Below are 26,639 nucleotides of genomic sequence, written 5' to 3'. Positions count from 1 at the left end.
TCTGATCACTTATACTGGCTTGTGTGTAATTTCTGCCCCTAGTCAAAAAGCAATCTTCCCCAGTTATAAGAATCAAATATGTAGACCATGAAGGCTGTACTATAGAAATTATACTCTGTATATGACTTTTCAAACATGAATTCAGTCTGATGGAGATTGCATAGCACACTTGGAGAATCTGAAGTTATTTTTTTTTTATATATACTTAGCAAGCAAAAATAATATAAGAAACAGTAATTTGAACTGAGCATTTTCAACGGTTGAAAACTATTTCAGCCCCGTATTTAAGTTACTCAGAGGTTTCTGAATGAGTGTCCAAAAAATTCATTTCTGGACAGACTAAAACAAAATTCAGCAACAGACTGAAAATTATTTATTTGAGGCAGTTACACAACTGATACCAGAGGGTGTCAGAATGGAGGCATCAACTCAACCTTTGACAGTTTAGTGATCACTCTCATAAAACGTAAAAGATTTTAAGTAGCAGGGAACAGTTAAGAGAAGTGCCCTGAAAAGTACAAACAGTAAATTCCCAAATGGGTATGTAATTCATAAACGCAATTCAAAGCAAATATTAAAATGGATGCATCTTAGCACATGTTCTTCTGGGCATACTCACTTGTGAATTAAGAAAGCACCACATGATTCATACCAAAATAATTCTACATTTATATTCAGGGTGGCTAAGAGCCAATTTTGCAAACAGAAAGCATGCAGAAGCCAGCTATTATTTTCCAGAAATAGGACTTCTTTACTGAATATGAATGCAGTAGTTCTCACAGACACTTATTGCCTAAACTTCCCCCCATCCCCTGTGTACATTTTCTGAAAACCTCTTTCATCACCAGTGTGGCTGAAACAATGACAAAGTATATTAAGACCTTTTGATAGGTGACCCCTTCATTACCAGATAAAATAAGACAAGTATTTGGAGATGTTTTAAAGGTGCAGAAAAGGAGTTTAATATAAACATATTTCAGCACTTGCTCATTGGCTTTCAGGACTGTGAAGGATAGATGATAGCTACTCACCTGCTGGAACATATGCATGGGAACACTGGCATTAGAAGAACTTAGGGAAGAAATCTGGATCACAAGAATCAGAAGGAGCTAAGAAAAACAGGAAGAGACCCAAACACAAGGAAGGAATCTGCAAAGCACACGGTACATAATAATGATTCCAAAATCTCCGGCTGCAGTAATGAGGACTTAAGTATTTTAAGAAACAAGAATTAACAGAATAAAAAGATAAGACTGGCTATATAAATGTCAATCTTTATTTGAATTAATCCAATGCAGTACATGAATTGTGCACTTCAAATGAGTAGAAAAACAAAAGACCTGAAGGAAACTGAGAGGCTGATGCGGAACAATCCTGGGGTTAGGATGTCGCTTTTGGAAGGGATATGTTATCCATTTCGTGGATGCCATCTTTGTCAATTAAACGAACGCTGAAAGAAGGCAGGTTCAGGATAAAGCGTTTCTGGAGCTGTTTAACAGGGAAACAAGGGAAGAGATTTGTTCAAGACTTAAATGAATATAGTTTGTTTATCAAAAGCAAGGAAGACTGAAGCATCTCTCAACAGCATTTATTTTATTTATTTTGTCCAAGTTGGTGTCTTGGCTTGGTTTCTCTGATAGTTTCAGACTGCACAACTAAAATGTCTTTCATGTTCAGGAATACTTGAGAGCTACAAATCTACCAATTTGTGAAAGATCCTTAAGAAACAAAAATAGAAACTGCACTGTTAGAGTAGTCATCTTAAACAATCATGTGGACTTTGAAGGGAGTGGGGAGGGAAGGAAGAGGGAGGGAAAGGAATCACAGGGAGCACCATTTTAGGATTTTTGACCTATATAAGCAAACCATTTCTTTTCAGCTCTTGTTTTTTATGGAGCACAGGGCTCCCCCAAAATGCCTTTTAAAAAGAAATCTGCAATAGGATGGGAGAGCAGCATAAACTGCTCCTGCATCCAGCGATGCAATGTATTGGGCTCGTTAAGAACACAGAACTCTGTCATGCCCAAATTTATCTGGCTACACAGCTTAAAGAATTTGTCTTGAAGTAGTACCTAATAAGAGAACAACTCAGATAAATTAGCTTGACTGCACCAAGGCTATTTAACAGGTCCCCACTGTACACACTGCTTGGGATATAAACTTTAGTCAATCGTGCATGATATGATGGCAGCGCAGGCTCCCTCTCCTGCAGTGCCTCTTATTTCAGTATTAATCATCTCTAACAAGATTTTTGGTTCAAATGGAGAACCTTAGTCAGAATTCATTAGAATTGTTTTGTTCACTGAATTAAGATAGTGCAGACAAATGTCTTAGGGAGGTCCAACCTCCTCTATTTGCGCTGTGTTTAAGTATGTAATTCTTCCCAACCCTCACAACTAACATTAGGGAAATTTAGAAATTTTTAATGCAAATACTGACACCCCCTTTTAGGGTAAGACAAGTGCTCTGTGCACTGATGAGCTCATATTAGATGGTCAGCAAGCTGTACAAAGAATATTTACTCTTCCTGCCTAGCTTGATAGTAGAACATCTTTAATTCAATGTAGTATCATTCATCCTATTATTAAAACAGAACAGGCCTCAATACTGCATTTTCATTTTAAAAATGTGTTTCTTTGTTTTGTAGGCAATTTGCATTAGACTGCATTAGAATCACAAGCATTTGCAACTTGGTTTTAATTCTTTAGTATTTTGGAGGTATTATGGCAAATATACATGTTAGCTAGATGCCAGAGATCAATCACTCAGACGAGATAAAAATGTATCAGCAGGCAGGCCTGTATGGTAATGCAACCATGTCTCTTTCAATGATGCTCATGGTCATTCTAGTTTACATGCAACTAAAAAGCAAGTCAACTTGTGTAAGAGATTATTTTGCAGGTCTTGAAATACATTTAAGGCAAGATTCCCAGATTTATGGATATTTCCAAAGCATAGTTAGAATGGTGTCTCAGGCTAAGCCAATTCATTTATCTGGGTAACATAGTTTCTGGAACACAATAAAAGTTGACTTAACAGTAAATGACAAGATCACTGTGTATATATTTGGCCACTTAGCTATCATGTCAGATCAAGTTTTCAACTGACAAGGTAGAAGGGATGCAAGGAGTTAGGCCAGATACTGTGTTTGACAGAAGTCTGAAAAAAAGTTGGAAGGAGCATCAACTGAGGTATAATGGACATGGCACATTTGAGGAAACTATACAACACATCCTCTTTCAAGTACTACCCAATCCTAAATTTATCAAATCCCCTTTGAGATGAATGACTGCCATTGCTGACTACAATTAATCAAGATGTCAACCTCCAAAGTAAGTTTTTTTTTGCAGCAGACTCTCCCCTGCCCCACAGCACCACCCAGGTCTCCAGACAAATTATAAGAGTCCTGCTCTAGAATGAGATATGGTGTGAAAAGATACTCAATGCTGAAGTTGTTGACGAAATCCCTAATGCGTAAGGTCAAATGTTTATCCAAGCTAGACTTGGCTATCCACATATGAACTGGGGGTGGAGAGGGTGGCTTGACTTTAAAAAAAAAAAAAGTGTAACAGAAAAATAAACTTACCAGGAGCACAGGACATATACCCCGACAATACAAATATGTTAGGCAAAACAACATAAAAGGCAGAGTTAAAGGCTGTCTGCATCAATATTATCTTAGAGATGGAAGGACCAGAGGTAAGGAACAGCAATTAAGCCTGAAGTTTACATTCTGGAGGACATGAACCATGCTAAGACAATACAAGTACCCACAAATCCTTTTCCTCAGTAGCTGCTCCACATCTGGCCAGCATGTATTTATTACCCCTTCTGGTGAGGATGGGGAAAAAGTGCGACAGAAGAACAGGAAAAATATCAGCAAACAAAGACAAACAAACATTTCTCTCAAGTGCACATGGACCCAAGTCTTTAGTGACTCACCTCCTCTAGACATTTCTTTAAGAGTTCCACTGCCTCCTCACGTGAGATACCTGAAGGAGAAAACACCCACAGATTGCTTTAATTAGAGGCCATCTCTCTCGACTTAAAACTTTATTAAATTTAAGCAACTTTTCAGCTGAGCACTGCAAAGCTCTCCTTCCCAGCTCTCAGAAAACACATTCCATATGTACTGAGGATGCCCTGCACTGAAGCGCTCACGTTGCAACAAGCCATTGAGAATCGATTTGTTACACTGAATGGGAAGCATGACGGAATTTTGCCTCCCATGGCCAGAGACTGGGCTTTGGAGAGGTCCAGCCGTCTCTCTCTCCTCAAGTTTATTACAGTCCTAAATCAGCTCCATCTGTCCGCAGCCGGCTGCAAGTCAGTGAAAGTGGGCGGAGACCTGTGTTAGTGCTACATTCCCTGCTGGGTATTAGTTTTAATAATGGGAAAGACACGTGTGTGATGCCCCTGCTGTTCTCACACATTAGGATAAAAAACAGAACTCAATGGGGATGGCAAGCGATGACAATTTATTGCAGTTTCTTTTTTTGCCTGTCGGAGGGAGTCAGGAAGGAGAAGAAAGGCTGTGTCATTTGCAGGAGACAAACACGAAAAAGCTAGATCTGTGGTTAAGGGACAGCCTACTGGTTTCAAAGGTTTTTGTTTCTGTCCTGCACCCACTGGTCAGGTGCAGTAACTCCATTCAGAAGGAAACTGCCAAATTCCTGCTGCATTGGTTGCAGGCAGCAGATTGAAAGACACAGCTCAGGAAAGGTGTCTGTAAAGAGTCAGCAAATTAAACTTTGCACACAAAATCTTCCTGCCAACATGTAAGGGAGTTTTGCAACTTAGAGAATCAGAGCTCGACCCTGCTCTTATATTTGCAGATTTCCTGAGGGGACAGAGACAGTGCTTCACTTTCCTGATCTGTAAAATGGGACTAATGCTGGGGAGGGAGGGAGGGAAGGAAGGGTTTTAACCATGCAGAGGTAATCATGTTTATTATCTGCATAAGCTAAGATTATAAAAGCAGTAAGAACAAGCCATCTACCCTCAGGTCAGCTAAGGGATAGAAGAAACAGGCTGGGTAGGAGTGTCATTCATTCTCCAGTCTCTAGATCTCTGAGCTCATACAAGATACAGACAAATAAGAATTGAGACTACCCTCTAAAGATGGACATTTTGGGAGGAGTTATACCAGTAGGCATGCTTCGTAGCCACTAAACTAGTAGTGGAGAGAGATCTGAAATCCTGTCTGTAAAGCAGGTGTTACTTAAACATATTTCCTCACACCAGTGCTTTGTTTTGAACACCATGATTTAACCACCTTTCTTAAATTTCTTTGGCTTCTGAAGATAAAAAAAAATACAAAATATATTAACAGTAAGTGCTTGGGGCAAAAAGTCACTAGTACCAAAACACTGCAGGAAAGCCATCAAAACACTATTTAACAGATAAGGGCTGCCAGTAGCTAACAGGTCAGCAATTTAGAATAAAAATCTGTTCATGCTCTAGATAAAGATTAACCTCCTTTCCTTTATGATGATTTCAAGCAGGAACTGCATGCATTTCAAAATGTGGTACAGTTTAACGGTGGCTTCCATTTCTGCCGAAATACAAATCTAACTTTTTCACTGTTAAGTAGTCACCATAGAGATCTGAAACTCACAACAGCAGTAGTGGACAGAGGGATAACTTAATTCACACAGAAAAGATACCATGTTGAGATGCATTTACGAGTCGGCAGAAGAATTCTTTCACTCTTCACTTACTTGGCTTGTAATAGCGGTCAAGAATGCTGAGGGTTAGGAATGCACCATATCCATGTGCTGCAAAAGGAGCTTTAGCCAGGGCTGCAAGATAATCCATATAATAAAGGGCAGGACCTTCATGGTCATCATAGCCAGCCAAGAGGAGGTTGACATGGTAAGGAGTCTGCAAGAAAAATACAACAATTCCACTTAATGCTGCAACATAGATCCATCTCCCTTCTAATGCTTCCCATGCCAGGCGCAGACCTGCAAAAAACTGTCCACTTTCAAAATGGTCCTTTGCCTACAAAAAGCACTGGGTCTCAAACTCTGAGAATGGCTCAAGTTTTCTTAGGAGGAAGCAGAATTCTTTACCCCCCTGCATTCCTTTAAGCAATACAGGCCTTTTTCTTAAATCTACACTAGGGACACGTTAACACCAAGCTCTTCAATTCTAAACGGAGGACAACTTGTACTTAAAACACTTTCACACCAAGTTCCTACATCTCAGTATAAAGTCTATGTTTTTTTGCTGTCAGCATGTAAACACAACATGGACTTCTCTGCACTGTACAAAAACATCTTTATTAATTTAATATAATGTTTTCTCAGTTGCACTGTAGTTAGCCATAAAGCATTTTAGTGAGTATGAAACCATATATATGGCTTTAAAACAGCGTGAACATGTTCATACAATGTTATTCTGTAATACTAACCCCCAGTTATAATTTTATTGCATGTAACCATACTTAATCTATAAAAATCATTAAACTAACCTGGATAATCAGGACTAGCGAGGTAATCTACAGAGTTGCTTTCATTCAGAATCTGGCCCATTTCTAAAATTAGAAGATCAAGACCATACCAAAAAAACCCATAAAGGCTTTTGCTTTCTGCGGGCATTTAAGATCATCATATTTTGTCTTTTATCTTTCAGAAATAGCTTGACAGAGGAAGAGAACTAAAAGTCAATCTGCTTTAAATTATATCTTTCTTTATTAATGGATTGCTTGCAAAGTCTTAGAACAAGAAAGAAAACATGGAAATACCTTATTCTTTAGCCAAGACAGACCACCCATTTCTGCTAAAACAGACTTTTTACTGTGTTCTACTCAGAGATCCAGCAATTCCTCAGCAGTTTGCTTTGTCTTTAACATGGTTTCTTCTTTTTCTAAAACACTTGTCCTCTTATTACTGCATTTTCCACAATGGAGAGTGCGATCTTTTTATACACATTATTCCAAAACATGTGACATTCATTTGAGCATACATGTGTATTCAAATAAGCATACAAAAACCTCATTCTGAGGCACAGGATCATACAAAGAATACATAGCATCATTATATGCCTGTTTTCAAGACAGTACAGAACTAACTGAAGTACAAAACACAGATCTCAATACCTAGTATTAAATAGTATCTGTCATAAAAAAAATAGCATAGTATTAATATTCTGAAAAATCTAGATCAGCAAGCCAACCATCCCAAGTAGGAAAGAATTAATGGTGCATTACTATTAATGAGAAAAGAGAAAAAGTAAAAGCTTTCTAAAAGTCCTTTACATGCAGTTAGGTAAAGGCTGGGCTTCAATAATACATGCTTGCACGCAATTTAATTCTTTGAAGCAAAAAAACCTGATATTCCAATACTGTCCCGCCTACGGACACCTGTAGTTATTCTGTTACATCCATCCCTCTGTTACAAAATAAAGGATTAGTATGAAATAGCTGGGATAAAATATTTATATGGTGAAACTGCACCAACATGACAAGAAAGGATATTTCAAACGAGGTACTGTATAGAAATAAGAGATGAAATATTTCATGTTGGTTTTCAAATTACAGCAGCATTAGAGTTACACACCCCCTTCACAAAGGAACAACTGAACAGTTTGGGAAGTGATACAACCTGACAAACAAACGTATCCTTAGTTTAGGCACATAAAAAAAAAAAAAAAAAAAAAAAAAATCAGTCTTGACAACTCAATATTTTGGCCATTCTATTTCACCAAGTTGCTTTAATTTATACATAATTTGAAGGGTTGATTGAGCTGACAGATTCAAACTCCTTGTACCCAGACACTCCAGCACTTCTCTAAAGTTTTTTTTTATGTAAACTTTCATCAGGTAAGAAGGAAGGACAGGCTCATTTACACCTGAAATGTAACCGTCTTATGAGTGTAAGCTGACAGTCTTCCACGAAAAGGTATTTCAAAGTATGTCAAGATCAAGTTGTTATCCAGCTGTATTGGTTTAATTAGTCTGTACATCATCATTTATTTATGCTTAAACATCACACACACACACAAGTTAGTATTTAAAAGCCACGACACGTGGCACAGAAGATAACTCACAAATTGTGTGACTTCAAATTGCCAACTTCGGCATGTGCGAGATGCTTAAGCATAAATAAATGGTGTTACACAGACTAATTAAACCAATACAGCTGGGTAACAATGTGCAGTTTCTGAAATTCTTTGGATGATGCTTTATGAAACGTCTTTTGCTCACTTTAATTCTGAATGTAAATAAAGTTTATTCTGGGACACCTTGCTACACAAAAAAGTGGGACTTAATCACCGGAGAATTTGAATTTACATTTTTATTTGGTATTTCCTCCCCTCAGGCTTCTAACTGAAGAATATCCCACCCAGAAGATGCAGACAGCTTGTGACCTGTTAAGAGTTTAGGGTTCCAAGGAAGAAACAAAATTATTAAAAGGATGTTTTCATGTATCAATTTTGGAGAGTAATCTATTCATCTTCAGTGGAAGATCTCTTAAGTAACTTCCCTTCTCGATACCTTAATATGCATGCAACCTGCCCAGAGCACACACTCACCGCTTGAATTTAATGTGCCAAGATTTCTTCCAATGTGGCAAGATCAGAGCCTGTACACAATACACTCCAGTTACAAGCACACATATTTTGTAACACTCCATAGCAATCGTCAACTAATCATTTGGGAGTTTTGCTATAACACTTCATATTTTCAAAACCTTTTATTTTTATATGTGAAAATCAATGTTTCATCTTTTAAAAAGTCATTTAAAATACCACGATTTCTAGAGCAAAAGGTAGCACGATGATTTTGAGACAAATGCTCAATTTTATCATTCCATTAATGCCTGGTGTTACAGTTCTTCCAGCTCCCAAGGCTTAAGGAATCAGTATCTGAAAGTACGGACTATAAGAAAGTACCAAACGCCATATCCATTAAAGTTGTGTGTCCTCAGCCTATAGACTCCTTTATATTCAAAAGTTTAACCCGCTCTACAATTTTCAGTTACATAGCATACACCATACAAAGTGCAAGTCTTAGCTTATGCAACTTCTTGACACTTCCATGCACCCTGCCAAATAAATGAAATCCTGCAAATTAGCCACCTCAGGCAAATGTAACCCTTAGGGCCCTTAGGTCAGATGTTGGGTAATTAGGCACTTATCTAGCTTTAAAATTCTGGCCTTTTGCACCTTGAGCAGAAGGTCAATAGCAGAGATAGTAGAGAGATGAACAGCATTATAAAACACTACAGTAGAAACGCCAAATGTGCACACATTTTTCTGCTTTTCTAGTTTTTGGAGAATGGATGGACGTGGTAGCAGAGTGGTATTAAGGAATATTTCCCTTCTAGCTCAACATGGGGCCGCGACATCCCGGTGATTCTAGTAGTGGTCCTTTCACTCACTCACCTTTTCTAATCCAGCCCTCCTAAAGGGGTTCTGACAAAACACTCCAATCTTGACCTGTGGCACCCCCAGTGATTCATGCCTTAGCTGCCAAACACAAAATAATCAAGCCAGGCATTTGCCCAGTACTAAACTATACCCAACTTCAAGAGACATCCTGTTACTAAGAATTTAAAATACAGCCCTGAGATTTAATGTGCTGTCTTCAAACTTTTTAAGTGTGTTTCCATGACTTTAGGTTTTTGGAGTAGCAGCTAACAGAAAACGCAAAATACTGCTTTTTTTTTTTTGGTCTCAAGAAATACAAACTTTTCTTTTGGGGGAAGGTGGGGGAGTTGCAGGAAATATTTTCCAGCCCCAACTAGCTTTGCACTTTATGCTGTTTGATTTAAAATAACTGCAGTGATTAAGAGCGTGAAATTCTTCAGAATTTACAGCTGAAGAGAACAGTTGTGATAAATACACCGAAACAACAAGCTCAGCGGTGGGAGGCTGGGCGGTGACAAGCAGCGGTGTGACATCTGGCGGAAGCCAAAGTCACAGCAAGGGGGAGAGAGGTGGGCGTGAGGAAGCATCCTGCCAAGCGTGGACAGCAAGGGAGGAACTGACAGCCTTCCTTTGGACTGTGGCCAGACCCTGCCACCTATAATTAAATGCAACAACACAATGCAAAGCTGCACTTTAGGTTTTCTCTTAAAAAAATGTACCAAAATGTACCAAATCTTTCCACCTGCATTCCCAGCAGGCGAGTCATCTGGAAAGTTAAGGAAGGTAGTTCTTCTCTCAACCCACTACAACAGCACCATTTAAAATGGGAACTAAAGAAGCTAGTGTTATAAATTTGGGCTGTGGCAGAAAAACAGAAGTTGACAAAGGATCCCTTCAGACAATCATCAGAAACATACGGCTCATACTTTAAAAGAAGGAGTATTTCAACAGCCACAGACTGACGGGTAATGCAGGAGCAGAGGGTTTCCAGTGGTACAATCTGGAAGAGCTTCTGAACATAGTATTAGATTTACAGTGTACAGAAGGAAGACAGAGAGAAAGGAAAAGGAGAAAAGAGAATCTAACATTGTGGCAAAGAAATACCTGAAGCCTTAGGAGCCTCTATGTATTAAGAAAAATAAGTCAAGGATACACTCAACCAAGTTACTCCCTAACAAAGAAGTCCCAGGCCTAGCGTGACAAGGGCTGCATGTCAGAAGGCAACATTCAAAAGGCGAAGACTTGCTCACTATGTCATCAGTCCAATCATGTCCGACTAGGTAGGGTATAGCACCCATTTCATTCACATGAAGGCCCATATAAAAATGTTGAGTATGATCATTTTGCTGTAAAGAGTCTTTTCTGTAAATGGCAATCAAAGCATGAGGTTTCATCGTAATGGAAAAAGTGGGACTTCTATTCTGTATTTGGCCAGACCTCCACAGTTATAAACCAGTGTCCTTCCACTAAGCCAAGGGTCTTCATTGTCATGTTTTGCCACCTCATTTCCACACAAAATTAAAAGCCTTTTCTACCCAAAACCTTGCACCATTTAATTGAACTGGTGCAAATACCCATGTTGCAGCTTTAATTTGGTTTTGAAGTAGCTGAATTCAGTTTATTGTAAAATGAAATAAGCAAATCAAAACAAGAACACTGACATACAGGCCTTATACTAGTTCAACTAAATAGGTTTTAATGACATCAAGTTAAACTAGAATAAATTCAGACCAATCCTAAGCCCGGTTAACCAGTGAAGTGAGGGTCGAGAGTTTTGGGGTTTGGAAGAGTACAACTATAGTTACCTTATGTTGTACTGTAATCTTACACAGGCTTGGTGATCAGCATAGGGACAAAGTAATCTTATCAATAGTGAGTCGCATGCAATAGACAGAATGGATAATCTGATCTATCTACAATCTGGTCCAATAAAAGTATCTCCCTAAGAAATCCTTTCCTCCAAGTAGCTCATTTTCGAGCTGCCTGGGAGAATCTCCTTTAGACCTAAGAGTTTCCAAAGAACATGCTAGTAATAAGTGCATCACAGGACACCTGGTCTGTAGAAGTAAAGGGTAACTATTGTCTACAGTCATACAAGGTCCTTAAATGCCATACCGTCAAAGCAGCAGGCCTACCACAACAATTAATTTTCTCAGTGCAAGAAACTTTCAAAAGGTGGCTTAAAATGGACCTATCAAATTGTCCCCGAATCTTTAGTCTTTTCTCAGCTTCTGGTACCAGCAAGTGATCTTTGCTGATCCTTTGTCTTATTTAACTAGATATAGCACCCTATTCACAAAGTTCATGCAACTTAAAAAAAATATTTCATCTGCCCAAAAGCAAAGGCCACACACACACACACATATATATATATATAAAAGCAACTTGAGCAAAAGATGTATTCTTAGAACGCCAACTAAATATTGTGCAATAAAGAAAAAGATTGGCTGATGCACCTTCCTGCAGAAGCAATGCCCCAGACTCAGTGCCTTTGCCAGTGTCCTCCACTGTGCTGCTCATCTGGAGGTCTCTTCCAGTCTTAAATTCCTAACTACACTTTTAAGGCCCCAGTACACATTTACTGGGGGAAGGAGGGTGGTGGGGAAGAGAGAGAAAGAGAAAAAGCAGGCAAAGAGTTGAAAAGGGAGATCTCAGTCTTAAGCCAGCACTCTTTGTAGATGTACAACTGTTAAGAGGCAGGCCCTGTCCTTGTTGCTACAATCTATTTCATACGCTGGAAGCAGCTCCAAGTTTGTATCTTTGTTAAAGCTGCAACCATATTGTAATTAGAATGGTTTCAAAATTTAATGACTTAAACATGGCACAGATGCCTTATTATACCAGCTAGTTAACACAGTATTTGTTTTCTCCGTTAATTTCACTTGCTAATCCAAAATGCTGTTTCTACCCAGCAAATAAAGCCCACCGATGAAATCACTGACTGTCCAATGGCAAAATGTCAACCATGTGTTTATTAAAACAGAATGCTTTTTTTTTTTTTGGGGGGGGGGGAGGGTAGGGAAATTAAAACTGCTTTTAGTACTGTGGAGTAGATTCCATGTCGAAACAAAATGACATACTGTATAGGTAACTGTAGTGAGCTATTAAATGCTAAGCACTCTGAAAATATTAGATATACCAGTAACTATGATTGCAGAGCCTTACATCAATGCTGGATCATCCAAGATAGACAAGTGAATTCAAACCAGCTCAAGTGGGGAGGGACACAGATGGTGGTTAATAATGTAGAACAAGCTTCATTCTAGGCTGGACTGTAACACTGAAATACCCTGAAGGCTTTCATTGCAGTATAGCCCTTCACAGACCGTGGAAATTACCCTTTTCAATTGGGGAAATTTCAATAGTGCAGCCCCAGTGCACTGACGTGACTCTTGTTCTGTACTAGGCATAACATGGGGAGCTGCAACACCAAAAAAAGAAGAAAACCTGCAGAAGGGAAAGATAGTTATATGGTATATCACTACTCACCTTTTCCCATAACTTCAGTCTCTAATACTTTGTATGGCTGACAGCACAAAGGTGGGGAGAGGCCAGACAGCAGAACCAGAACTAAACTAAGCAGTACACTTGCCCCCCCCCACAATTGGCACAAGTACCAAGTGCACAAGCCCAAGAATTACTTAATACTGCTCATTGATCTGCAAATTCCAGTGAACAGGTCATACCAAAAAGGTACCCAAAACCCAAATGCCAGTACTGGGAAGAGGGGGATGAAGGACTCCTCCCTTTGCAGCATCATGGATCCACTTCTGCATCTACGATAGAGTGCCAACTACCAGTTAGGAGAGAAGACTTGACACCTGTGTTCACTTTCCAAAGGCTGGAGTGGGTTGGAATGCAACTCCATTCCTCTGCCCTACACTGCCCCTTCTGTACAACAGGAATCATGTTTATTCCCCTTTCTGAAGGTCTTGAGTACAAGGCCCGAATACTAAAATAAACATGAGCAAAACTTCACCCCCACACACCACTCCTGGTGCTGATCTGTAAGGGTGCACAGGCAAACTGTTCAAGCTCAGACAGTAATTTACTCTAGGTTACCTAGACAAATAAAACTGTTTAAAGGCTAGTGCACATTAATGAACAAGAGGTCTCCTTCATACAGCCAACTCTTCCCATTCAAGCTTATACCTTGTTATACAGATCCGCCAGCAAGGCTGCTGTGGCTGAAGCATCTAGATGGGGTCCCAGGCCCCTTCTTGCATGGGGCTAGATCATAAACTATTTGCAAAGAAGGGGTGGAACTGAGAAGAATTCTGGATATAAAATCACCAATGCTAAGTTACAGGTACTAGGACAAAACCACTCCCATTACCAGATCTCAGTAGCTAAACTAAATGGTGTTTTTTCTGTAGACATGCTGATCCATGAAGTTATCTATTCCATTTTCCAAAGCTAACACTATTGAATTAATACAGTTGGGTGGTTAGTGTCAAACTCCATAATAAACTGGGATTCAAAAAATTAGGGCTGGAATAGACCTAAGGGGTGTTTTAAGAAAGCCAAGGGCTTTGATACATGCCTCCAGTGGGACTGTTTAGCACAGAAACAGGGATTTCTACTCTCAGCAGGCACCTAACAGGATTGCACACACATATTCTGAGTGAGAAAACAAACACCTTCTCACATTCGATCCCCTAGAGAGGGGAAGGGGATTTACACCTGAAAAACTCATAACTGTATCAGCACTCTGATGGGTAACATAGCAAGCTTAAAAAAATCTGGTTAATTTAAAACCAGCACCACTCAGTATTTTACCATACCATGTTACCAAAACAGGAGAGTGGCAATTGAGAGCTATACCTAAGGTCCTCCTAACAAGCAGGCCAAAGCCTCCATAAAGAATGCAGTTAAATGTAGGAGAGGACTTTGGAGGACTAAGTAAAGGAGGCAGTGACAGAGATCAGGAAGCACTGCTCTCTAACACTGCAGCAAGATTACACCAGAATACAAGTTCTACGTTTTCTAACATCTCGCCACTCTAAGTAGTAAGAAGGGAGGATAAAAAAAAGGAAAGAAATCAAAGTCCAATAGCTCTATCTTGTATGTATATGTATGTGCGTGTATAATTTTCACACCCCTCTCCCCAAAGTTGCAAGTTTTTAGTCTTGTAATAGAGTTTCCACTGTTAGGTCCAGACAATCTACACATACGTAGTCACATGCTTAAAATACCCATTTGCATCAATATAAAGCAAAGCCCAATGTATAACTCAGATTCAGGCAGAAGCAACTTTCCAAATGAAAAAATGGATCGGGTTTGGCCAAGACAAACTACTTAACACATTCCATTATTAATGATCCTAAAACCCCTTTTACGTTATCCCGCCCATGGAAAGTGTTACAAAATCCACCAGCAGCCACTGGTCTAGGATCCACTCAGCTTGCAGGTAACTGCCAACATATCCCCAAATGCACATCAAGATGAACATACATCTTTAAAACCAGCCTTGCCTTCCTAGTCTTCTCCCTTTAAGAGGTCAGCATTAAAGCATAGGTTATTTTGGCAAGTTTATTATAACTAATACCAACAACATTAAATGAATACACTCAGACCTTCCTACAAGAGGAAAATAGATATCTGAAGACCCACAGTCTGCATTTTTCTCAATTCTAAAGATATTACGATAGCTACAGAAACAAATATCTGAAAAGTGATGGCACGGAGGAACGTTTTGACGCCACAGCATGCAGCTTCATGTTGGAAGAGCTGTACTGTCAAACAAGCAGAGAGAGTTAGATTTTAAAAGATGGTAAGAGTTCTTCCTACAGCACAGGGATCCTGGTAGTGTGATAGTAGCGTCAAAGTGCACCATTTGCTCGGGGGCACTGCCATCTGCATCGGCACAACATTTTGTCTCCGGTAAATAAACACATCTGCCTTTGCCAGTGTCCTCCCCACTGTGCTGCCCATCTGGAGCAGGTGAGCTGGAAGGCAAGCGTGGGCACAGGGAGGAGGGGTGATGCAGGGAGGATCAGGCCTCAAGGGACATGGCACATAGAGGAAGACAAGAGTGCCACATCATGTCACATCCTGCTAACTGTGTTTGCCAAAAAGCATGTTAAATTACCCTCGTTAGTGATATTTTTAATCATATGTAACAAATGGCTGGCTGTGCTTAAGTGGGCAGGACAGTCAAAGTCAATCTCACCTATGCCATCTGCTCGGAGGGGCACGTGACCTCAAGACAAGTAATCAGTCTCTCAGGCAAATGACAGACAAGGCTGTGCTTGCACACGGGGGTGGGGGGGTGGAATCATCTCACTGTTTCTTGTGTCAGGCAGGGAGACTGAGAATAGTTGCATGCAGACACACATGCACACAGACTCCCCTTTCAAGAGGAGAGCACCCAAAGAAAAGTACTACTGTTACAGCTTACAGAACTGTAACTTTGCACCAACTGGACCATTTCATTTGCAAGAGGTATAACTCCTATGTCAGTGGAATAATGGGTGGTCTGAACAGGGGACAAGGAGCGAGAACCTTTGTAGTTTATTAGCTTGCTGGGTGAACTCAAGCAATTCAAAACCTTGCACAGCCTCAGGTCTCTATCTGTGCAACAAGGATAATTCTTTAACCCTATCCTTTTTTTTGTGTGGCTTGTTCTCCCAGACGGCAGGATCTTCAGGGCAAGAACTGATTTTTACCACATGTATGTACAGATCCCAATTAGGGCATTCATGGCACGTGTATACTGCATTGCACAGTGGGGACATGCCACTAAAGGTGGCTATGTAACTTTTTTAGCATGAGATGCAAGCAGAGCAGGAGTAAGTGGCTGGAGAAGGGTGCTGCTTATCTCCCTCTGAAGCCTTGTACGTGCCCTGCATGCAAACTTTAACTGCAAGCCCAAGTAATCCTTCAATTACCCCACCAGCAATTAACCAAGTTTCATTCCCTTCTCTCCATTGCTAACAGATGTGTTTAACTAAGTCACACCACTAATACTGCTGGCTTTCTCCTTCTATAAAGACAACACTGGGAAGAGTGAAGTGCTCCTTAAACTCATATTTTTAAACAACAGTTTATGCTTCCAGTAAAGAACATTAACAGTTCTTTACAGACCGTGAATGAAGACGCCTCTCTCTGCTGGTAGCCAAGAATAATCTACTTGCATACAAACACCAATTTTACAACTGTGGTAAACTGAGGTACAGAAAAGCTAACTTGTCCAAAGCCAGGTAACAAGCTAGCAGCACAAGCAAATATAGTAGAGAATTCAAGACTCCTAGGTTCTATAACTGCAAGGCATCACAGGGTAGCCAAACAAGGCAGCTGTAAAACGACTGATGAGACATCCTTTATTAGCAAAGCTTTGAAAAATTACCATGAGGAAATTGGTAATTGCAGTTTGCTAACTTGAAAAACACAGCTTCAACTTGGTTTTGATATTTACTGAAAGCTTCATGTCGCTGTTTACAAAAGGGACTTGTTTTGCTAAGTACATCAAACAGCTTTGCTCTATTAAATCATTTCGGGAGAAGATTAAATGGATTCAGTGCATTTGCATGAAAACTGACAGCCTTATCTCGATTTTAAAGGGGCTTAATTCAGTTAGCTGTTGCTGGTATTTATGACAAAATGTTTATTGGGCCCAGAGCTGGAATCTTAAGATGCATTTATATTTGTTACTGATAAGCGACCAGCACTTTTTAAATAAACTATACTTTATAATTTCACACAATAAACCTTGCTGATGAGGATAACAGTTAAAGACAGAACAGACCATTTTATCAGATATCATCCACTTGTAAATGAAAGGTCTCCTTCAGCAGGACATAATGAGTCACTGGGAGATGCTTGGTCTTACTCAAGACATTAGGCTGTCATGTTCCAGCTCCTATACCACATTTCTTTTCCCCAAGGCAATCGATCAGATCAGGGTACTTCTCCAAATAGGGTCTTTAGATCTTCAATAATAAAGAATTTTAAGCCATAAGTCTATATCCTACCCTTTGCATTACAAAACACTCTTGGTTATTCAAATTCCTTGGAAACCCCCCCCCGTTGAAAAGCCGTTTAAATAACTGAAATTTGTGGAATAAGTCTAAGTTACAAGTTTACTATATGAAGTTCAAGAGTAGACATGCCCCATGTATGAAATAAAACTTAAAAGGAGAAGTTTATTACACAACTGTTTGTTACCAATAGTTACAACTTGTTGTTTTTTAAAGGTCCTATAGTATGTACAGCATTGTACACAAGTATTTCCTACTGGAAAATAGATAAAATCAATATCAAAATGATACAGAACTGTACAGCTGTAGAACTGTAAGGCACCCACTTGCAAAAGTAGTCCATGGCACAATTTTCACTGTTTGTTCTGTGTAGGATACAAATAATCCTGTTAAAAGTTAATAGTTCTAGCTCTTTAACATGTAACATTTTACAAGAGATGTCACAGCGGTGCGATGTCCTGGCCTTAAAGCTAAGAACAACCTGAAACAGTGCAATAGCCAGTACTTAAATGATGTAAGCACAAGTCTTGAGGCGTCAAAGGTCTGCAGTCTTCCATCAATAAACAGTTTGTTAAAGAGATTAAAACAGAACTAGCGCAAACAGACAAGCACAACAGGACTACAGTAATACTTTATTCATATCACTTTAAAATTGTTTAGTGAATACTATAGCGCTAAAGAGAGTACAGGCAACCCCCACTCAGCACTCTTAATTGGGTCCTGAAAAAAAACGAGTGTTAAGCGAAACCAGAAGTTTTGGACGACCCATGATGGCGACCATAAGTGTTTTTAATGACCCTAGATGGCAACTGCAAACGCTATAACGAAACTTGCTGAGCGCTAAGTGGAATTGGGTATCAATTTAAAATGAGCGTTATAGGAAAATAGCACTAAGTGAAACAGTGACCCTTGCTTAACACCTGTACTAAGCTATTGAAACCCCAAAGTAGGATGTAAACACATGCATCTTAAAAGAGCAATACCTTGAAGTTGAAGACTCTGGGGGATTTGTTTTCAGATAAGGTGTTTAAAAAAAATGGATTAAGTGGGGGAAAAAAGTTAGGCTAAATATGACATTGCTTAAATGATCTTTTGTGTCTTGTAATTCCAGGTTCTCTCTCGGTGCTTGAAGTGCATAATTGATACGTGCAAAAAAAAAAAAAAAAAAACTCCTTCTCCATCCCTTTCACAGCCCCCTGCCCTTCCCTCAGTGTTACCAGCTCTGCACTATACACAGTGCAGAACACGTGGCTTCACTAACTCCAACCATACTCAAAATCATTTGCTTATTTCAGAAAAACTGAGATGAGGTTTGCCAGTCACATGTTATTTTATTTTGTGTTTTCTGCCCTGGAGCACTCAGTCATGTGTATGCACATGTTTAAACTGAGAGCCTGGGAAGATGGGAAGGGAGGGGAGGAAAATTTTAAAAACTGCCCAAAAAGCCACTGGAGTAAGAGGGGACATACAAGGGTGGGGTGGAAGAGGGCAAACATACTATCCATTTTTTAAAAGCGGCCTTGGTAACTCCAGTCATTGGTAACACACCTCAGGTCTTACTTACCCGACTCCGGAGGTAGTCAGCCAGGTTTCTGCGTGTAAAGTTTGCTGCTGCAGTAGGCGATAATTCATATCCTGGTGCAAAAAGATTAATACATAAATATTTTTGTTTTGTGATTGTAGTGCCAAGGAGTCTTAGTCTTGAACCAGGTCCCCACTGTGCAAGACAATGGCAAACAAGCAACTGAAGTGCAGCTACACCATTATGTTTTACAGCTTTTCTTTCACTACTGTTTCACACTATACAGAAAGGCAATATGGTTTAATAGAATTATCATTCTGGCTCTGGCAGCTTTTTATGTGGCACAGTAGGTCTATAGCTTCCAGGTGTAAATTGGAAATATTTATACTAACCTACGTCAAAGCAGCATTAAATGCAACTCATGCCTAAACCTGGCGTCAAAATACAAAGCCTCAAAAAAATAAGTAGAAGTGCACCAATAAAGATTTTTTGGGCCAATACCAATGGCTGTTTATTAATAAGCCATATCAGCTGATGCTGATCCGATTACCAATATGCAGCCTGGCAGCTTGGAAAACAGCATCTGGCTGGTAAGCTTGTTGCAGGGGGAAAGAGGCAGGGGAGGAAGGGATGTGGGGACAGATCAAGGCCCCCATGGTGAGGACGGAGTAGGGCTGGGGCAGGTGCTGGGGTGGGGCCCAGGATGGAGCCACAAGCGGTTCGTCTGAGGACATGGGGGAGTGCACCCCCAGGGGAGACATGGGGGGCATGTGCCCCCAGATCTGTGTGCAGGGTGAGGGCAGGCTGCCACTGGGGGCTGGGGCCAGAGGCAGCGCTGGGCTCCTCCGGACAGGGGGTAGGGCCCGGCTGCCCTCAGGATGGGCAGCGACACTGGGAGGGGGAGCTGAAGCCCACCCCGTAGCCCCCTCTCCCAGAGCTGCCACTGCCCGCCCTGAGGACAGCCTGGCCCAACCCCCCATTGCTGGGAAAAGCCTGGCACCACCCAAAGAGGCAGCCCACCTTCACCCCACACACAGATGCAGGGGGCACATGCCCCCCATGCCCCCACCAGGGGTGTGCACAGGCAGCAGGAGCCACACCCACCGAATGAGCTGCTCATGGCTTCGTCCTCTGCCCTGCCCCACTCCTGCTGGGCAGCGCCTGCCCCAGCCCCACTCTCTCCCTCACCACAGGGGCCTTGATCTGCTCCCCCCGCCATGCCCCTTCTCCACAACATAATTATTAGTTGGACACTACTCACCAAGCTGCCAAGCTAGCCATGAGCGTGCTGAGGCTGCGTACATGCATGCACCATTAATCGGCGACATTATCGGCCACATCAACCAAATAAAGCTGATTACCAATAATATCAATTTTCCTTTTATTGGTACCGATGCAGTACGGACCAACACAATGGTGCACTTCTAAAAAAAGTTAGTATTATTATGAATTTGATTTTGGCTTTTTCATATAAGTAATATACAAAAACATTGTGGGCATTAAATAAGTTGCATAGGAACACTAGAGATGTTTGTCATTCAGAATTTAGAAACAGGGAAATTTCTTCACTCTACCACAAAAAGACCTTTCTTGACAGCAAAGACTGCAAACAAGAAGGATCTTGTCTTCACTGACATGAACATTAGAGGAGTATTTGGAAGTGAACATGGTATCAAACATTCTTTAAAAAAATGAATAATTGGACCTGCAATTCCACTGTAGTTTGTTTAGAGGAAACAGACATGGTTACACACACACACACACTTTTACCACTTGTAACAATGTGAGAAAGAAAGAGCCAAAGGCAAACCGTTTCCATAAATAAACTTGAGACACTTAAAATTGAAAAGCTGTGCGTTAAGAGTAGCAGAGCAGGTTATTACATGATACTGTGTGCTTGTTATTAAAACCTTTAACCTGCCCTAAAGCAGAAAATTTCTTCTAGCAGTCTTAGGTTTTTTTTTTTTTTTTTATAAGCAGTTACATAAGATTCTTGAACTATTGCTTCAGTTATTATTTATAACTGAATAAGTCTCCCAATGACTGACAAAGGGTGTTTGTGCCCAAAAGCTTGCAAATAACTTTTTTCCAACTATTTAGTTGGTCTAATGTAAGATATCACACATCTACCCAAAGAATCTTGTCTACCTATGTCCTTAGACCAAAATGGCTACAACCAACACTTCAACTCTCAACAAAACACTCATGACATGCAGTCACAATTCAGTAACATCTACACATCGAGTATATAGAAGCAGGGTGTTCAGAAGATGAGTGAAATGCTTATCTTGCTGGGATCATTTGATTCCTGCAGACTTCCTGCCTATGGCAGGGGACTGGACTCGATCTCATGAGGTCCCTTCCAGCCTCTAACGTTTATGAAATCTATACATGTGACCTGCAGACTGCTTGAGTTCAAATCTTTGCAACCACTCTACAGATTCAAGCAGCTGAAAGACCTTAAGACTAATCCTTTAGCATTTCTGGACCGGCACAAACTGAATATTAGCATCATGACCAGAAGCAAGACTATGCATTTGAGTCCATCCTGTGAGACAGGCACTGTTTGCAAAAACCAGGACGGAAGATTTTAAATATACTATATTTCATTATGTGATCTTATGTTCTGCAATCAATGCATAGTCCCTCAGTGAAGTACTACTTCTCCTTTCCAGATGCTGCAAAGACCATTCTTTTCACCTGTCATTTTATCCACGTCACGACTCTATGTCATTCCATGGACCTCGTCTTCTCCGTCTCATGAAGTGTAAGTTACTTGTTTTTGCTCCACTCTCAAGACCATTATAACCTATCCCTACCTTCATCCTTCCAGTGTCTACTCCTTAAATTTTAAAACCTGTACTTGCATGCTTCTTCATGTTGTCAGTCACACTTAGAAGTTAAGTTCCCCATAAACATTTGTGATGCCATTTTAACTGTTCTCTTTCAAATGGCTCCTTAAAATTAAAAAAAAAAAGAAAAATCTTCCTTGCAAAGATATCTACAAAACCTTTTGGCACCATCACTGGTCTCCCTCAGCAATACCATCTCCCTGCATTCCCATGCATTTGCATCAGCTGTTGTCTTGCCTTGCACTTAAACTAAGTTCTTTATGCATGGACCATCTTTTAGCTCGTATTTACATAACCCCTTGGATGGTGGCATGTCTGGGTCATCTAAGCACCATGGTAATACAAAACAAAGAGGTTAGATGATAACCGTAAAAAAAAAAACCAAACAAACCAAAAAACCCCCCACTCCACATAAGAGCTAGGAATAGAAAACTAGGAATCCAGTTTGCAAGTCCTTTTTTTCTAGCAACTTTCCCTGCTTTGTACAAGCTAAACCCTGTCAACTTGATGGGCAGTTATACCGTGGGCATGCTGCTGACAGGAGAATCAAAATATGGTATTGAGTTAAGAAATACAAGTTACTGAAACAAGAACTGAGTCATTCACATGTATTATATAGGGAATCTCTTTGAATACATACATATGGATGTATTCAATGACAACCATTCATGCCCCTACCTACTTACCATGCACTCATTAACATATTTACCTGAACTAATGAAACCTAAACACTACACAGACTTCAGACATGAAATCTAATATCTACTTTAGATAAATGCTGACTGTAGACCCTGCCTACTATTGTTAATGTGATGGAATATTTTGAAACACTATAATTTTAGGTCTCATTTCAGCAAGTAAACCATTAGTTCCATTTGCTTTCGTCTTTATTGCCCTTTTGGAACATGTATGGAAATACTAGTTCAAACAGAAGAAACTAAGATACAACAAATAACAAGAGCTCTTGTAAGAAAAGTTCAGAGGAGAAGAATGTAATTATAACATGCCAAAAATTAACAAAAAGGTTCAGGGGCCACTGTAACATGAAGAAATGCATTTTGGTGCTTTTAACAGACTAAATAGTTAAACTGTAGTCTAAAATGCTTGGTATCAGATACTGAGCCTTCAACAACCTGCTAGAATATTTACCCACATTTGTATTGTTAAAAAAAAAAAATGCATTTTTTTTTTTTAATTTATTACACGTTAAAATATTCCTGGGAAATAGCCATTTTAACTTTAGGTTCTGTACTCACCGTTTCTCATTTTGTAGAGCTGAACATTTTTTTGGATGTACTCTGCAAACTGGACAGTATCTCCAGCCTCCCCAACACAAAGGAGCAGGATCTTCTCACTCATCTTAAACATCTTCTCATGGTCTGTAAAAATAAAAAAGAATAGGAGAAACATCACTCAACAAGAGCACACTATTTCACCAATAACAGAACAGTTTCACAATTTAAGTGACAAGTTAAGAGATTCCAAACAGTCAACTGCATACCAGGATACTAATCAAAGTGCCCTGAACACATTCCATATCTAGCCTCTCAACTTCCCAGTCCAGTCTGCACTGCTTAAGAGCCATCATGCTTCACAGAAGCGAGCGCATTTCAGTGATTAATAGTGCTCCTACATAGTTTGTGACCCAGAGTAAATCCCAAACCTACAACTGGACTCATGTAGACAGACAAGGCACCTGCATTGTCCTCAGATAATCAGTAGAGCTGAACACACAAAAATCAGATACATGAATTCTGCCAAAGAATCAAAATCTAACTTTGTGAAATGCTTGGGAGATATGACAGAAATAGAAGATATTACTCTGGCATCAATGATGGTTAAAACTTCATAGAGATTGGGGGAAAAAAAAAGGACAGTCATCTGAACAGTTTATTCAGAATTTAAATTCAACAATCCCTCATTCTATTCCTTTCCCCCAAAATAGGATATTCCAGGATTCTGACGAATAAACTACTACATTTTGCTCTATGTAAACATAGAAAGCCTTTGGAGAAGTCTGGGTCTGCATAAAGTTGAGATGTGTGAATTTGCTAAGCAACAAGTCCTTAGAAGTGCAGTGCTAAATCAACAGCTGTTTCTGAAAAGAGATATTTGACTTTATTACAAATCAGAGTGTTTAAAAAAGGGGCAACCAATGTTACAAAAAACCACTAAATATTGGGAAGAGAAAAAATCCTAGTTATTGATTGCAAAAAAACTGGCCTGCTAAAAAGCCAAAGATCATTAAAAGAATATGCTTGATTTTTTTCTCCTTTGAAAACAAGACTCAAAACCGGTTTTCTGAGAGGGGAAAAAAAAAAGAAAGATCCCACGATGAAACTATAGAAAAACACAATTTTTAACTACCCTAATACTGTAATCTTATCAGACCACCAGTCTGCTTTACCTAGATAAGATAGATAAATAAAAACCTCGAGCAGCTTCTGATGCCTAGGGACAACAGTTTCGCCATTTTCAGGTTAGGTCTGCAGAACAAGTCTAAATCTCCATATCTGAATCTCACTTTCACTTTCAATTTACTATATAGTGCTGAATAATCTCCCCTGGAAGACATGTTAGAAAGCTTCTGAAATATTGCAATCCTTTAATAGGATTTGGAGAGTATTATGCAGTTGTTAAATACTTTAAAAGTTGCTTGCGTGAGAATTTAGGAACTATTGTACAGATCGATTTTCTTGCAATTTGAAGAAAACATTACCGAACACTCAATACTGTATACTCCCTATAAAAAGGCTATCACAACACATGTTCAGAAGGAGCTGTCAGTGTTGCCAGTCTGCAATTCTACAAAATGTTTCCTAATATTTGGTGCATGCTTGCTATATTTCTTAAAGCCTCAGCTGCCAAGCTTATGAAATTGCAGGTGCATAGCTTCCCCTCCCTTTTTAGTAAACTGGGTGGCAGGTGAAAAAGAGCTTGAAGTGTTAACTGAGTAAGTTGTAAAGGCTCAAAAACCCAAATGTAAATTAAAAACCTTTTAAAAAAGGCATAAATGATTTTTGAAGGGTCTGAAATAATATTTAGAACACCTACAGCTAACAGTACTGCTCTAATTAAAGCACAGCCTTTAAGAGAAATAAGTATATGTGGTACATGATTAGTTGACTACGTTCATTTGACATAGCTATATTAGATCTAAGAACTTTGCCCCTGTAAACACTCCAACTGACTGTCTGTAAGTCAGACAGAAATATATGAAAGAGCAAGCCCTTCCCCCTCAAAGTCTAGACCAGGGAACCTAAAAAACATGGGTTCACCTGAACCATTATTCAGACTGATAGTACTGTATCCAGATAAGGCTCTTGTTTCCAAATCCAGGTCTTCTACTAGTTAAAACTATAAAAAGTAGGTTAATTAAAGTAACAAATAAAAAGTTAAAATCTTAGCTATCATTTATTTATATGAAACTGCTGAAGAAATAATTTCTTATATCGTCTCAAGTTAAGTGCAGTCTATCTGCATGGAATAATGGCTCCAACAAACAAATCAGACTTGGAAACAAGCACTACCCACACTCTTCTCCAACAATTATATGGATGGAAGACATACACATTCCTGTGATCTTTATTGTCCAGAAGGCTCAGCACACTGTATCATTTTGAACAAAAAAAGTTATACTGGTTTGTGTAAATCTGTTGGAAAAGGGTTTTTCCCCTCATTTAAATAGAACTACACTTTACAATCAACTACCTGGTAAGCACTACATAAATGCAGTACATCAGCAAACAGCTCTCCAGTACTGTTTCAGCTTTGAACCTGCATACACCCACTCTAAAGAACATACATAGTAACTGCTTTTTATTCTCACTATGGTATTTCGGGTGTTTTTTCTACTTGAAGAAACTAAGAAATGATGGTGCAAACTGGGTTCCCAACAGCTAAAAGCTCCAAGACATGCATGCATTTGTTTCACTTAACATCCCTCAAGCTCTCCCTGACACTATCTTTCATTGGGTGGGAGGAGCTTTTTGGAAGTCATTGCACTGTCATCTAGTGCTTATAACAAACAGAATAACATCCAAAAAGAGGTCTAGAGTGTGCTGTTCTGTGCTGTCCTTACTGCTGGTCTAGTCAAACAATCCCTGGTTCCTTATCCTGCTGGGCTGCTCCAACTACCTCTGATCTTCCATTTAGCCTATACAACATACAGCATTTTGGGTACATGGACAGTTTAGAAAGAATCCAGGGCCACAAAAATGATCAGGGGCCTAAAAGACAAAGGAAAGGCTGAAAGAACTAGGGTTATTTAGCCTGGGAACAAGCAGCCCAAGAGGGAATTTGATAACCGTCTTCAAATATCTTAAGGGTAATAATTAGAGAGAAGATGGGAGATGGGCTTTTCTCTGTAGTTATAAAAGTGACAAGTTGAGATGCAAAAGACTCAAGCTGCAGCAGGGGAAGTTTAGGATGGAGACGAGGAGGACATTTCCAAGTATGAGGGAGGTCAGGTCAGGCACTGGAACCGGCTTCCTCAAGAAGTTGTGGATTCCCCATGCTCAGGAACTTAAATGCAGGCGAGATGGGATGGTTTAGTCAGAGATACTGCTGCTTTGAGCAGGGGCTGAGCTTGGATGCCCTTGAGCAAGGTCCCCTCTAGCCCTACTGATGACAGAGAAGGCCCAATGGGAGCCGCTAAGCCAGCGATTCTCCATGGGTGCCTGGAGATCCTTACAGCGGGGCCACACAAGACGAGTGTTTTAGGTGAGCAACCAAGAAAGACAGAGTGAGAGAGGCTGAGATTTGCAGTGGGAACCCATGGGGCTGTGAACCCCAGGTCATGTGCCTGCTGCCCGACATCTCTGCAGCACAAAAGTTGCTCCACTGCTTCTCTGCAGTTAGAAATAAGGAAGAAGGAAGGGATCTCCACCCACCAGGGGGCCGCAGGGAGGG

The 26,639-nt window shown here is 40.0% G+C and overlaps 1 protein-coding gene across 1 annotated transcript in view; it reads right to left on the bottom strand.

Annotated features, from left to right (window-relative positions):
- Nucleotides 1-1,254: 1,254 nt before the first annotated feature.
- The window catches only part of PSMB2 (proteasome subunit beta 2), a 26,085-nt gene continuing 700 nt past the window's right edge, over nt 1,255-26,639 (bottom strand). The window contains exons 2-6 of the mRNA XM_019547747.1: nt 22,985-23,107; nt 18,919-18,989; nt 5,721-5,883; nt 3,943-3,992; nt 1,255-1,488 (exon numbers count right to left, since the gene is read on the bottom strand). Of these exons, the coding sequence (XP_019403292.1) occupies nt 1,381-1,488; nt 3,943-3,992; nt 5,721-5,883; nt 18,919-18,989; nt 22,985-23,107 (515 nt within the window). The 3' untranslated portion in view covers nt 1,255-1,380. The remainder of the gene's footprint in view (nt 1,489-3,942; nt 3,993-5,720; nt 5,884-18,918; nt 18,990-22,984; nt 23,108-26,639) is intronic.

The sequence above is a fragment of the Crocodylus porosus genome, unplaced genomic scaffold (genome assembly GCF_001723895.1).
Source record: "Crocodylus porosus isolate Cpor-Errol unplaced genomic scaffold, CroPor_comp1, whole genome shotgun sequence".
Classification (NCBI taxonomy): domain Eukaryota; kingdom Metazoa; phylum Chordata; order Crocodylia; family Crocodylidae; genus Crocodylus; species Crocodylus porosus.
The sequence above is the reverse complement of the archived record's forward strand: the minus strand, read 5'-3'. Positions and strand labels throughout refer to the sequence as shown.